This window comes from Schistocerca gregaria, chromosome 6 (genome assembly GCF_023897955.1).
Source record: "Schistocerca gregaria isolate iqSchGreg1 chromosome 6, iqSchGreg1.2, whole genome shotgun sequence".
Classification (NCBI taxonomy): domain Eukaryota; kingdom Metazoa; phylum Arthropoda; class Insecta; order Orthoptera; family Acrididae; genus Schistocerca; species Schistocerca gregaria.
The window spans coordinates 491,345,551-491,361,378 of record NC_064925.1 but is presented as its reverse complement, the minus strand read 5'-3'; the positions used below and the strand labels follow the sequence as shown (position 1 = coordinate 491,361,378).

Genomic DNA, 15,828 nt, shown 5'->3' with positions numbered 1-15,828 from the left:
CTGTGTTAATGTTGTAATCTTACGTTTGCGTTCTTTTTATTCAGAAAGGAAAAAGATCGTTTGCCGTCTAGGAAAAAAAAACCTGAAGATCCACATCAGATAAAAGTCCGCGAAGTGTGAGTATTATGAAAAGTTTCCGTATATAAGATATAAAATCTTTCCAGATTTTCATTTAATTACGTGTGTTGTTTGCATGATTTTCAGCCCTCAGGTATCGTCGGCTTTGTTCTTCCAGTACAACACACAGTTGGGACCACCCTATCATATTCTTGTTGACACCAATTTTATAAATCATTCAATCAAATTCAAATTGGACATAATCCAGAGTATGATGGACTGCTTGTATGCAAAATGTGAGTAAAAGTTAGGACTCTGCTCTTTGTATAGTGTTTGAGTGTATTGTGTAAGGATAGAAATAATACTGTGATTTGTTCTACATTGCTCATAGTATGAATATTAGTTCAGTAATGTAAAAAGAAAGAATTGGTATGAAAAGGTCTGAGCTTGAATATATTGTTATGTTTAAACAACTGAAAGAAGAATGAATTACAGAAGGTTCTAGAAAATTATTTGAGGAATGATGTTGATCGAGTACCTTTACTTGCAGTTTTTATTGTTACAAACAGGGTTGAAATGTGTTAATTCTCTCTTCTTGCATAAATTTATTATTGTGTAAGATGTTTGCCCAAGCACATGATATCATTGTTTTTATTATAAGTAACTAGACACCATAGTTTAGTTGACAGACCTGCTGTCTGAAAGCAGAATTGACTATGCGGCCTGTCTGTCTTGACTTAACTGTCCTTTATGACTGTCTTACAGGCACCTTATTTATAGCCACTTAGCTCAATGTTGTCTTCCGGTAGACATATCAACGTAAGAGAGTTCCATGAGAAACTGCAGAGAGTTCTGGAATTGAACCCAGGGCAAATCCGTCAGTGTCCTATGGAGTAGATATTAGGTTCAGCTGGACATTGGCTTCATCCTGTGACATGATGTAATGATGTGGCATATGACATCATACATGCACAAACAGAAAGAGAACAGAACAGAACAATGACATCTTAGGTCTGAAGGTGACAAAACCAACAACTGTGAATATGAAATCTTAGTTGTGGTGAAATATGGACATATTTTATTGATTTGACCTTTAATATTCAGTACAATAACACCCCAAGTAGGATAGGACAGGAAGTCAGCCATGCCGTTATGAAAAGAACTGTGCTAGCTTTCACCTTAGGAACTTGGAAAAACCTAATTCAGGATAGCCAGATGGAATACGAACCCTGCTCCACCCAAATGTGAGCCTGGTGCATTATCATTGCCTTAGTGTATGAGCAGCTTATAATGTGCACAAGAAGAGTAACCTGGGGCTGAGCACGGGTTAGTGAAAGATGACTTGATAGTTTAAATAACAGAGGATAAAGATGCCATGCTGCAGCCTTCATTCCTTCTTACTTGCTTTGCTTCACAGCCACTGGTGCACTGTATCTCATTCTGGATTAATAAATATAACTGTTTTGTTTCAGTTAAGAAAATTTCATTCATTATTTCAATGCATTACTTCAATTTTTTTTATCAAATGATAAATAATCATGCAGTAACAAATACGAGTGTCAGCTAGACACTGACCTAACAGAGAAAGATAACTAGTAAGCACCATAGAGGGTCATGGTTTTCTCATTCCATAAACATTGGAATGCTATAATTGCCCAGAAATTTCACAATGACTTGCAGAACTGCAAACACTGTAATTTCCAAGTAACAATCCTTAATGCAATATTTGAAGAACAAACATCAACAAAATAATTATATTTTTCAGATTACATACTAAACTTCCATCAAACTTTCTTACTCCCTTTTCCTTAAGTGTTTGTTCAGCTTTGCTATTTTTTGTAATTATTAAAGATGTTTGTATACACTTTCTCTTGTAAAAAGAAAAAAATAAATAAATAATAATTGTATGCCATTCCAATTTCAGGCATCCCGTATGTAACTGATTGTGTTGTCGGCGAGTTGGAAAAACTTGGCCAGAAGTACAGAATTGCATTGAGAATAATCAAAGACCCACGATTTGAACGTATACATTGTATGCACAAGGGTACATATGCTGATGACTGCATAGTGCAAAGAGTGACACAGGTTAGTATGCATATTAAGGTAAACGCAGAAGTGCCATTGGGTTGTGAGAATTAATTGGTTTGATTTTGTTAATGTTTGTTTGATTTTCTGAGTAGCCTGGCTTTGCATATTCATGGATATAGAGGGGCAATATATTTTAAGAATAATGGGGAAACCAAGACTAAACCCTGTGGGGGATAATTCTTGGTACTTCCCCTGTTTTAATTTCAACCTTCTGCATTCTTCCAGTTAAATATGAATTAAACAATTTGTGCATTGTTGCACTCATACAACAAGACTTAAGCTTATCTAGAAGAATATCATGATTCACACGGTCCAAACCCTTCGAGAGATCGCAAAATATACTGATGGGTGATGCTTGGCTATTTACAGCATTTAATGTTTGGTCAGTGAAAGCATACATAGAATTTTCTGTTCATTTTTATAAGTATGTGAAGCTACTCTTGTATACATTACTTTTTCAAGATTTAACAATATTATGAGAAATAAAGTTGCTACTCACCATATAGTGGAGATGCTGAGTTGCAGATAGGCACAACAAAAAGACTCAAAATTAAAGCTTTCTGCCATTCAGGCCTTCATCAACAATACACACACACACACACACACACACACCAACACCACTGCAGTCTCAGACAACTGAAAACACACTGCGAGCAGCAGCACCAGTGCATCGTGGGAGTGGCAACTGGGTGAGGCTGAGGAGGAAGCTGGGGCGGGGAAGGGGAGGGATGATGTGGGGGGGGGGAGTGAAGTGCTGCAGGTCAGATGGAGGGCAGGAGAGAGGTTAGGAGGCGTGGGGAAAGTAGCGGAAAAGGAGAGAAATAAAAAGACTGAGTGTGTTGGTGGAGTGGCGGCTGTGTAGTCCTGGAATGTCAACAGGGAAGGGGCTGGATGGGTGTGGACATTGACACAGCCTGTGCCATATGTATCCTTCCCACCAACACCAGCTTTTCTGAATTGCACTGGTGGGAACCTGCAATACATCCTATGTTCCCTAACGTTCCTGGCCTCAACCTTTGTTAGCCACTATCTTTACCCATCCAGCCCCTTCCCTGTTCCCATTCCAGCACTACACAGCTGTCATTCCACCACCAAACTCGACTCAGCATCTCCGCAATACGGTGAGTAGCAGGTCAATCCATATGAAGTGGTCCAGTGGTGGTTGCTTGGCCATTTTAAATATTTTAATTTTTTATATGAGATTTCCCTATAGTTGAGAAGTTAAAAAAACAGTAGGTGACCATTTTCGTATGTAACCACGTGACGATGTTTCAGTTTAGAGACGTTAGCAAAATATGAATATCTCTGCACTGTGTTAAGTTACAACACTGTCTATTCACAAAATACCCTAAATTCAAAAATAACCAGTCAATGACCTCTAAAGTTTGGTATCCAAATTTTCAAAAATCCAGTTTTTAGGCCCATAAATAACAAACAAGGCGTGATTTGTGAGAGTCTATTTTTTTCATATAGTTGTTGTAATACACTACTATCCTCATATAGAGCAAGAATGCATACAAATGCTTACTTAATTTTTTATGAATTTTTGAAATTTGAAAATTTTCATTTTTTGTAAAGTTTGGGGCTAGTTAGCTCAGGTGGGACTGAATAGAAGACTATGATTTTTACATAGTTTGTACACCTATATGAGAGCAACATATTGTGAAAATTTCAACATTGGTATCAGACTGTGAACAAATATACGAGTTTTTGAAAATGAGGAGGTAATTCACATTGCTCTACAACTGATTTCTCCTGTTGCCTATTTAAATGGTTTATTGTTTCATTGTAATAAAATTTGTGACACATTTGGTTAACACTATCACTCAATATTCATTTAGTTTGCGCGCATCTCGTGGTCGTGCGGTAGTGTTCTCGCTTCCCACGACCGGGTTCGATTTCCGGCGGGTTCAGGGATTTTCTCTGCCTCTTGATGGTTGGGTGTTGTGTGATGTCCTTAGGTTAGTTAGGTTTAAGTAGTTCTAAGTTCTAGGCGACTGATGACCATAGATGTTAAGTCCCATAGTGCTCAGAGTCATTTGAACCATTTTCATTTAGTTTATTTATTTTTAATAATGCAATATTAAAAAATAGGAACTTTCGCTTTTGTTCTACGGTATTAAAAATGCCAATTAACGTTTAGGTATATTGTCAATAAAGAAGTACATTATTGTTGGGTGTGGCGTTGTTGTAGTGAGCATGTTCTGAAACCTCTCTTAGAGTGGATGTAGAGTGTATAATATGTTATGTGCTTTGTTCTGTGTGTAATTTGTAATTTATTTTGAGAGATTAACTGGAATGCAATTACATTGATGGACAGTGCTCTGTTGGATAGATAACAAGTGAAGTGTGTCGCAAAACAGTTTACGGTTCAGTTTCAAAAAACTTGAAAAATGTCAATGACTTTGATGGGGTTAGGCAAACTTTGTTTAAAGTACGAGTAAGTTCTTTTGTAATATCAGTGTGAGAGTATCATGAGAAGAAATATATTCTGAAGTACAGCCACATTTTTGGAAGAAAGTGCTGTGATCCACTTGTTGTTGTTGTTGTTGTTGTTGTTGTCTTCAGTCCTGAGACTGGTTTGATGCAGCTGTCCTTGATACTCTATCCTGTGCAAGCTTCATCATCTCCCAGTATTTACTGCAACCTACGTCCTTCTGAATCTGCTTAGTGTATTTATTTCTTGGTCTCCTTCTACGATTTTTACCCTCCCCGCTGCTCTCCAATGCTAAATTTGTGGTTCCTTGATGCCTCAGAACATGTTCTACCAACTTATCCCTTCTTCTAGTCAAGTTTGCCACAAATTTCTCTTCTCCCCAATTCTATTCAGTATCTCCTCATTAGTTACGTGATCTACCCACCTAATCTTCAGCATTCTTCTGTAGCACCACATTTCGAAAGCTTCTATTCTCTTCTTGTACAAATTATTTATCGCCCACGTTTCACTTCCATACATGGCTACACTCCATACAAATACTTTCAGAAACAACTTCCTGACACTTAAATCTATACTCGATGTTAACAAATTTCTCTTCTTCAGAAACGCTCTCCTTGCCATTCTCAGTCTACATTTTATTTCCTCTCTACTTCGACCATCGTCAGTTATTTTGCTCCCCAAATAGCAAAACTCGTTTACTACTTTAAGTGTCTCATTTCCTAATCTAATTCCCTCTGCATCACCCGACTTAATTCGACTGCATTCCATTATCCTTGTTTTGCTTTTGTTGATGTTCATCTTATATCATTGTTTTACGACACTGTCCATTCGTTGCTGTTCCAAGTTCTTTGCTCCCTCTGACAGAATTACAATGTCATCAGCATACCTCAAAGTTTTTATTTCTTCTCCATGGATTTTAATACCTACTCCAAATTTTTCTTTTGTTTCCTTTACTGCTTGCTCAGTATACAGATTGATTAACATCGGAGAGAGGCTACAACCCTGTCTCACTCCCTTCCCAACCGCTGCTTCCCTTCATGCCCCTCGACTCTTATAACTGCCATCTGCTTTCTGTACAAATTGTAAGTAGCCTTCCACTCCCCGCATTTTACCCCTGTCACCTTCAGAATTTGAAAGAGAGTATTCCAGTCAACATTGTCAACAGCTTTCTCTATGTCTACAAATGCTAGAAACATAGGTTTGCCTTTCCTTAATCTTTCTTCTAAGATAAGTCGTAGGGTCAGTATTGCCTCTCGTGTTCCAACATTTCTACGGAATCCAAACTGATCTTCCACAAGGTCGGCTTCTACAAGTTTTTCCATTCGTCTGTAAAGAATTCGTGTTAGTATTTTGCAGCTGTGACTTATTAAACTGATAGTTCGGTAATTTTCACATCTGTTTACACCTGCTTTCTTTGAGATGGGAATTATTATATTCTTCTTGAAGTTTGAGGGTATCTTGGGATTGTCATACATCTTGCTCACCAGATGGTAGAGTTTTGTCAGGACTGGCTCTCCCAAGGCTGTCAGTAGTTCTAATAGAATGTTGTCTACTTGCGGGTCATTGTTTCGACTCAGGTCTTTCAGTGCTCTGTCAAACTCTTCACACAGTATCTCCAATTTCATCTTCATCTACATCCTCTTCCATTTCCATAATATTGTCCTCAAGTACATTGCCCTTGTATAGACCCTCTATATACTCCTTCCACCTTTCTGCTTTCCCCTCTTTGCTTAGAACTGTGTTTTCGTCAAAGCTCTTGATATTGTTGCAAGTGGTTCTCCTTTCTCCAAAGGTCTCTTTAATTTTCCTCTAGGCAGTATCTATCTTACCCCTAGTGAGATAAGCCTCTACATCCTTACATTTGTCCTCTAGCCATCCCTGCGTAGCCGTTTTGCACTTCCTGTCGATATCATTTTTGAGATGTTTGTATTCCTTTTTGCCTTCATTTACTGCATTTTTATATTTTCTCCTTTCATCAATTAAATTCAATATTTCTTCTGTTACCCAAGGGTGTCTACTCGCCCTCATATTTTTACCTACTTGATCTTTTGCTGCCTTCACTATTTCATCCCTCAAAGCTACCCATTCTTCTTTGCTGTATATCTTTCCCCCATTCCTGTCAACTGTTCCCTTACGCTCTCACTGAAACTCTGAACAACCTCTGGTTTAGTCAGTTTATCCAGGTCCCATCTACTTAAATTTCCACCTTTTTGCAGTTTCTTGAGTTTTAATCTACAGTTCATAACCAATAAATTGTGGCCAGAGTCCACATCTGTACCTGGAAATGTCTTACAATTTAAAACCTGGTTCCTAAATCTCTGTCTTACCATTATATAATCTATCTGATACCCTTTAGTATCTCCAGGTTTCTTCCATGTATACAGCCTTATTTCATTATTCTTAAACCAAGTGTTAGCTATGATTAAGTTATGCTCTATGCAAAATTCTACCAGACGGCTTCCTCTTTCATCTCTTATCCCCAACCCATATTCACCTACTATGTTTCCTTCTCTCCCTTTTCCTATTCTCTAATTCGTCACCCATGACTATAAAATTTTTGTCTCCCTTCACTAACTGAATAATTACTTTTATCTCATCATACATTTCATCAATTTCTTCATCATCTGCAGAGCTAGATGGCATATAAAAGTTGTGCTACTCTAGTAGGCGTGGCCTTCGTGTCTAACTTGGTCACAATAATGCGTTCACTATGCTGTTTGTAGTAGCTTACCCGCACTCCTATTTTTTTTTATTCATTATTAAACCTACTCCTGCATTACCCCTATTTGATTTTATATTTATAACCCTGTATTCACCTGACCAAAAGTCTTGTTCCTCCTGACACCGAAGTTCACAAATTCCCACTATATCTAACTTTAACCTATCCATTTCCCTTTTTAAATTTTCTAACCTACCTGCCCAATTAAGGGATCTGACATTCCACACTCCGATCCGTAGAATGCCAGTTTTCTTTCTCCTGATAACGACTTCCTCTTGAGTAGTCCCCGCCTGGAGATCCGAATGGGGGACTATTTTACCTCCGGAATATTTTACCCAAGAGGACGCCATCATCATTTAACCATACAGTAAAGCTGCATGCCCTCGGGAAAAATTACGGCTGTAGTTTCCCCTTGCTTTCAGCCGTTCGCAGTACGAGAACAGCAAGGCCATTTTGGTTAGTGTTACAGGGCCAGATCAGTCAGTCATCCAGACTGTTGCCCCTGCAACTACTGTAAAGGCTGCTGCCCCTCTTCACGAACCACACTTTTGTGTGGCCTCTCAACAGATACCCCTCCGGTGTGGTTGCACCTACAGTACGGTTATCTGTATCATTGAGGCACGCATGCCTCCCCACCAACGGCAAGGTCCATGGTTCATTCCTAATGAGGACGCTGTTAGCTGTTGGATTTTGCTTGTTCTAAGTTAGATGTATCTCGTGCTGCGGAAATAATAAAATTAAGTAGCAGAAAAAGAAAAGCAGCTATTGAAAATAAGGTACAATAAGTTTGCTCCCTGACTCATTGTCAAGAGAAAAAATAGTTCATCAATTCAATGTTTCTCATCGTTTGGTTAAACTAATCTGAAACTTAGTGAAAGAGCAAGGCATTTTTCCAGTCTTAGGAAAGAAGAAAGTAGTAGGTATAAGTGAAGAAACAACTAAAAAGATCCAGCAGTTTTTTTAACTTGATGAACACAGCAGAATGTGCCCAGATTCCATAGATAGCAAAAGAGTTGTTATATAACAAAACACCAATGACTAGTGATGTCAGATTTAAATGAACTTCATGTATCTTTCAAAAATTCTCATCCTGAATGCAAAATTGGAAGGTCAAATTTTGTGACCTCTGCCCTTAGCGGTGTATTGTGGCTGGATCGTCAGGGACACACTCCCGTATGTGTTTGTTAAATAAATGTCGTGTGACTAGGGTCTCCCATCTGCTAGACTGTTCACTACGTGCAAGTCTTTCGATTTGACACCACTTCAGCAACTTGCGCATTGATGGGGATGAAATGATGATGATTAGGACAATGCAACATGCAGTCCCTGAGCGGAGAAAATCTCTGACTCAGCTGGGAATCGGACCCGGGCCCTTAGGATTGACATTCTGTCACGCTGACCACTCAGCTACCGGGGGCAGATGTTTTTGTTTATATTATAAAAAATGTCAAACTGATGATTGTGGGTGCAAAACTCAGTGATCCTAACTAAAATGAGTTACCTGAGTTAACGGTATGTGACACTAACAGTTATGACTGCATAAGTTTGTGTAATAAATGCCCTGGTAAGGAAACTGTTATTGAATTGTTTCACGAATATGATGAGGAAATGCCAGACAGTATTTATTACCTTCAAACAGTGGGTTACAACTGCCAGGGCAGAAATGATAGCAGTGGTTAAGTCTCAGGAAGAGTACTTGGAATCTTTAATTGGTAGCTTACAAAAACTCAAAAGTCACCACTATGTTTATAAAATCAAAAATAAGTTTTTGAAGAACGAAAAAGCACAACTTCATTAAACTGAATTCATAGTGCCAGGTGATTTTTGCAAAAAATTTTACATTTGTGATTCAAGGTGCAATACGAGGGTACCACTGGGTCAATGACCAGGCAACAGTGCATCCATTTATTCTCTACTTTAAAAATGAGAAAGATGAAGTTTACAGTTCGTCAATTTGCATTCTAAGTGACTACTTGGAGCACAACACTTTGGCTGTACATGTGTTTCAAAAATATTTAATAAATGACAAAGAATTTTTCAAATTTGTGCAACCACAAAGTAGACTTTGGGCTGGAGGCTGAATGGTACTTTTTTGCATCTTGCCATGGTAAAAATGCATGTGATGGAGTAGGAGGTACAACAAAACGCGAAGTAAGGAGATCCAACTTACAAACACCAACTACAGACCAAATTCTGACAGTACATGACATGTATGTCTTTTGCAAGGCATTACCTGTTTTCTGATCAAAAAAGAAGAGGTTATTCATATGAAAACAACACTTCAGACCAGATTTGAAAACTGTATAGCATTAAAAGTAACAAGGCATTTCCACAAATTCCTTGGCATTGCAGAAAACTTAGTTCGATGCTATGTAACATCAGAAACAGAAATTTATGAGTATCGTCGTGCCAGTAAAATTACATTGCTGTCTTTAAGGATGAATGACATTTATATATTTAATTTGCTTGTAACACGTAATTTTTACATGTATGTGCCTTTTTAAACAAAGTATATAAAGAATAAAAGTGAATTTTTTACAATTAGAGTTTTCATTTTACATTATTTCTTATTACATTATAAATGTATGTAAAGTATATAAAACAATAAAAATTAATTTTTACAATCTGAATTTTCTTTTACATTACTTCTTATTACATCATAATTCAGGTAGGTCCAGATTATAGGGGGATTTTTTAATAAGGCACTGCTTGACACACTTTTTAAAAGTATGGCCCGTCACTGTTTTGATTTCATCTGGTAATGAATTGTGGAAGACCACTCTGTGGGTATAAGGACCTTTTGCTGTTAGAGTTAATCTTCTGGTAACCATATGAAAGTCTTTTTTATGCCTTGTTTCATAGTGGTGGATGTCCATATTTCTTTTTGTGATCTTAAGTGTCATCTTTCGCGAGCATTATGGTCTCTAGTATATACATGGCATAAAATGTGAGAATATTGCGTCTAGTGAACAGTGTTTTACAAGAGGTTCTTTGTTTTACTTTTGCTACAATCCTTAAGGCTCGCTTTTGCAGTATGAAGACTCTTTTCATATTTGTTTGGCATGTGCAGTCCCACAGTACTATCCCATATGACAATAAAGGGTATACTAATCCATAATGTTTCCGAATTGAGAAATGGTGATAATCTTCTTAGAACATATAGACTGGATTATCATCCCCCCCCCCCCCCCCCCCCCCCCCTCTTTCCAGACATGGTCAACTTGCTCTTTCCATGAGAGCTTGTCGTCTATATATAGTCCCAAGAATTTAGATCTGAACAGCTGTTTGACAGTGTTTCCTTAGTCTCAGTATTGTGCCTGTTTATACCACTGGGTTTCAAATGATTGATATTTGTTTTTTCCATGTTTACTTTCAAGTTCACTTTTTCGAAGTGTGCTCTTGCCTTTTCAATAAAGCTACGAAATTCTTCGAGTAGGCCGGTTCCACTGTCTGCACAACAGACACCAGATGTATCATCGACATACATAGTGACCAATTGCTTCCTCTCTAGAGAACTTGTGAAATCATTTGCGTAACATATGAATAGGACTGGGCCCAAAGTGGAGCCCTGGGGAACCCCAAAATGTATTTTTCTTATACTTGACCTTTTCCACTCTAGTATTTCCCTGCTGTAATATAGGGTTTCTGTGCACTGTTGACTGCTTCTTAAATGTGTTTCAAGCAATTGCACGAGTTTTCCAATGACACTACTCCTCGCAATTTTTGGCAAGAGTACATCATGATGTACTCTGTCAAAAGCTTTTGAGAGGTCCTAGAATACTCCTGCTGTTTGAGACTTTTCATTTATGTTTTCAAGCACGTGGTGAACAATTTGTACTGCTGCTGACATTGTACTTCGGCCCTTCCTCAAACCATGTTGGAAATCCCCTACTACGTCAGTGTTGTTGTAGTGTTCCAGGATTCTTTTTAATATTATTTTTTCTATCAGTTTGCTGAATGTTGAGATGGGGGCTATGGACCTGTAGTTCTGTACAGGCTTTCTTTCCCCTTTTTTGTGTTATGGTTTAATTACAGCAAGTTTCAACCTGTCTGGGAACACACCTTCTTCAAGTGTACAGTTTATAAGATGAAGTAGTGGTTTCAAAAATTCATGTTTGCATTTCTTCATTAGATACGGAGAAATTGCATCTATTCCTGCTGATTTTTTGTTTTTGAGACTATCAATGTGCTGCAAAATATCACAAGCACTTAGTGCGGGTAATGTACTACTGCAGTTCTGTTTGTCACTAGTTGTGAATATGTGCTGTTTATCCTGTTTCACACAGACGTCATTTTCGACAATGTCTATGAAGTAATTATTGAAAGTATTGCTGACCAGAAAAGGATCGGAAATGACAGAGACATTATCTGAGTTTCGTATCTCTTGGCTGATTCTTTCTGCTTTTAATTTTCTGACCTCTTTGCGGTACTTGTATTTGTACTGCTTGTATGTTTCTTTATGTAGCTTTGAGTCAGTTAGTCTGTGTAAGTGATACAGTTTTTCCATTTTTTCTTTTAGATCTTTTGTTTTACAGTCTAATGGCACAGGTTTTGGAGTTAAAGGTTGGTTTTTGTGAATATTTACTTTTGTTATTGGCGTGGTCCTATTTAGGTGCCCAGTCAGGGCTTTTATAAATTCTTTCCATTTATTGTTTACCCCATTGGTAGTAATAACTGATTCCCATGATTCCTGACTTAAACTAAGTCTTAGCTTGGCAATGTTGTTTGCAGATAGTATTCGCTTGTGCTCATACATTTTTCTCGGTTTGAACTTGGTATTGCATTTTAGTACTAGTGTTTGGCCTAAATGATCTGAAAGGTGACCATTTATGATGTCTGCTGAGATGAAATGGTCATAATTTGTAATGATATGATCAATTGATGTGGGTGTGTTAGACATTCTAGTGGGTACTAGTCCAAGAATATCTTTAGCCCCATAGGAGAGGATACAATCTGCAAAACGCTTGCTTTCCTGGTTGTCGAGTAAGGTGTTTATGTTCAGATCTCTAAATATGACAACATTTACATTTCTGCAACCTGACATTGATTTACTTAGAACTCCATCAAGTGATTCCAGGAAAGCGTTAAAGTTTCCACTCGGGGATATATATATATAATATCTCAGTGAATGAAACAGTACAAAATGTGAGTTTAAGAGCTGTAATTTCGAAGTCTTTGTCACCATTGAATTTTTTTGTCCATAAACTTTTTCTGTGGATGTTATTAACTTACATTTTCTCACGTAAATGGCGACACCACCCTGTTAATTTTGTGTTCTACAGTAGAATGTTGCTAGCTTATAGTCTAGTCTGTTACTACATGAGGAGCTAGCTTTGTGATGAATGATTCAAACACATCTACTTTGTTTCCTAAACCCTGTACACTATAATGCAGAAATGATAAATTGCACTCGTTTGAACTGAGGTCTGCTTGAGGAATATGTAGATCACATACACTTGCATCTGGTGTTGCACTGGTGGAAAGTTTTATTGTCCTAAAAAAACGTCACATTTGTCCTGCTGATGTATTGTATCACTGACCTGGTATTTCGTGGTTGATTCATCCATGAATTCGTGATTTTTGTCCTTGAGAGGGATGGCCATTGCAGCATAGCACTCTGCATTCAGAGTGGCATATGTGTATCATGTGGTTTGCAGATGTTGAACCTCCACCTTTAGGAGCAGTTTCCCACCCCAAGGGCAAGAGATTGCCGTTCCCGTCGCCAGCCACGCACAAGTTTGGAATACTATGATGTTGTTGTGTATTTTTACCACCCTGCTGGCCCAAGAACATCATTCAAGAAATCTACTAGTGACAAAGTATGATACCAATGAAAAATGTTGTAAGGAAACTTTCAAGTGCTTGAACTTACCACAGCAACTGGGAAGTCTTACTCTATATCACAGAAGCTGTCTGAAAAAATAAGTGTTCTTAACGTTTAACAGCACATTTAGCAACAGTCGAATCTCGAAGGATGTTAATTGAAAATACTTATTTTAAGTATGTCCAAATAATATAAATGTCAATTTCAGTGATGTTTCCACTTTTTGTGGATAATCCAGTACCTTACTTCGATAATAAATTGAATATATCCCACCAATATCAGACATGAATAGGCAACAGCCATAAGATCAGTTGTGGAGTAATGTGAATTATCTCCTCATTTTCAGAAATTCATATCTTTGTTCAGTCGGATGTCAATGTTGAAATTTTTACAGTACATTGCTCTCATATAGGTGTACAAACTGTGCAAAAAATCATATTTTTATATTCAGTCCCACCTTAGATAACTAACCTCAAACTTTACAAAAAAAAATGTAAATTTTTAAATTTCAAAAATTCATAAAAATTAAGGAAACATTTGTAAGTGTTCTTGCTGTATATGAGGCTAGTAGTGTATGACATCTAACTATAGGAAAAATTAGACTCTCATAAATCACTCCTTCTTTGTTATTTATGGGCCTAAAACATGGATTTTTGAAAATTTGGATACCAAACTTTAGAGGTCATTTTGACTGTTTATTTTTGAATTTAGGATATTTTGTCTAATAGACAATGTTGTAGAGGACACTTTTCCAAAAACAATCATGTCAATTGCTATGTTGTAACTTAACCCAGTGCAGAGATATTCATATTTTTGTTAACGTCTCTAAACTTCGACGCGCACTTACAAATGAAAATGGCCGCCATTCAGTAAAGGTGAAAGATAAAATTAAAAAAAAACTGTTTTGAACTTCTCAATTATAGGGTAAACACATATAAAAAATAAAATATTTAAAAATCGTCAAGCAACTAACTTAATTTTTATTGGACCACTTCATTTGGATTGACCCTAACATCTTTCCTTCTTATAATATTGTTAAGTCCATCCTGGATTTTCCATTGTTTGATTTTTACTTGTCAAGAATTTTCGATAAAGCTGTCAGAAGTGACATTGAGCAGTAATTGATTAGCAGCAGACCTATCCCTTTATTTATGCAATGGTTTAACAATAGCAGATTTGAGTGTGTTCGGAAAAATTGCCTGTTTCAGTGAGCTACAACATATGTGGCTGACAGTCCTACATATCCGTTGGGAACAAGTTTCTGGTACTCTATTGGAAAGTCCATCAATTTGATGTGAGCTTTTGCTTTTGAGTGAATTTATTATTTTCCTAATTTCAGTAGGAGAGATGAGTTGAATCAAACTGCATAGGTATTGCCTCTTCCATATACAGCATTGCATTTTCTAATGAGTAGCTGGACTGTATTGTCTCAGCAACACTTAAAAATATTTTCTACTCCTGACTTTTTGTTAACAAACTTTTCATTGAGTTTGATAGAAAAGTCTTCTTGTGCTCTCAGGTGGCCTGTTTTGCTTTTAACACTATTCCAAATTGTTTTAGTTTTGTTATCAGAGATGCTAATCTCAGGCATAATGCACATTATATTACACTGTTTTCTCAGGGAAACTTTGCAAATACTCTCACAAAGGTATTATCCCCAGCCCCCTCCCCCACTGCAACCATCTATCACAGCAGCAACATAGAACCCCAGAACTAACATTCCTACAGCACCTCGAGCACTTCTTGCTAATGGTTGTTTACAATAATCTCTTTATAAAATTTACGTAGACACTAATAGTAATATTCTGTTAACTATAAATCACAAGAGTCACTAAGGTTATGTGGAATACTAATATATGTGTATACTATCATAATGCTTTTAAAATGTTAAAACTCAAAACTCGTATGCCCAAAGCTTAGGCCTAAGATCACGTATCCACAGTACAGGCTTTTGAAAAGAAATGAAAGGTAGAACGTAAAACTTTTAATTTTCTCCGTAGATACTGCACTACTAAGAGAATGTATAAAGAAAACCACCTGAATTCTTTGGTAATACATACACAAGCATCTTAAATTTGTATGAAAACCTACATCTAAAGCACGTGGAAATCGGCTCCTAGGATATTTATTAATTTATCTTTTCCCCCAAGAAATACATTGAAACAAGTGAAATTACAAGTAGGTAAGACAGAATAGGCTCTAATTAATTTCCTTAAGGTGTAATGTTGACATAATTGACTTTTTTAAAGAATTAACTACTCACCTTCATGAGCTCAATATTAAAGTGTGTGCGGTCTGTACCAGAGCCGGAATAACCGTCCTATCCTCCTCATTGTATTCCTCCATCAAATGCACTAATACCCACTTAGTTTTATTCTTCATCACCTGATAAATGTTACCTGAATACCCACCAACATAACCATCCCCCCTCCCCCCCCCCCAATCCATCCTATACTAGAACCACCCCTCTTAACTTGTTTTTACCAAACTGACACCTGTTGATTTCCACTATCACTGCTCTCTCCTCTCCCCACTATCACTGCTCTCTCCTCTCCCTTACCCCCCTCAACTGACCACTATACTTAATGATTTCACAGCACACTTCTCTACAAAATGAAAACCGCACAGTGATCGCTTGCTCCAGTTGTATGTGCACAGAAATAAATGGAAGACTGGCAACAAAAGTAATAAAAAACCAGAACA

General features: G+C 37.3%; 1 protein-coding gene across 2 annotated transcripts in view; it reads left to right on the top strand.

Annotated features, from left to right (window-relative positions):
- The window catches only part of LOC126279077 (rRNA-processing protein FCF1 homolog), a 36,380-nt gene that overhangs the window by 760 nt on the left and 19,792 nt on the right, over positions 1–15,828 (top strand). For both annotated transcript variants that reach the window (XM_049979535.1, XM_049979534.1), the window contains 3 exons: positions 45–116; positions 205–353; positions 1,982–2,142. In XM_049979535.1, coding sequence (XP_049835492.1) covers positions 45–116; positions 205–353; positions 1,982–2,142 — 382 coding nt within the window. The remainder of the gene's footprint in view (positions 1–44; positions 117–204; positions 354–1,981; positions 2,143–15,828) is intronic.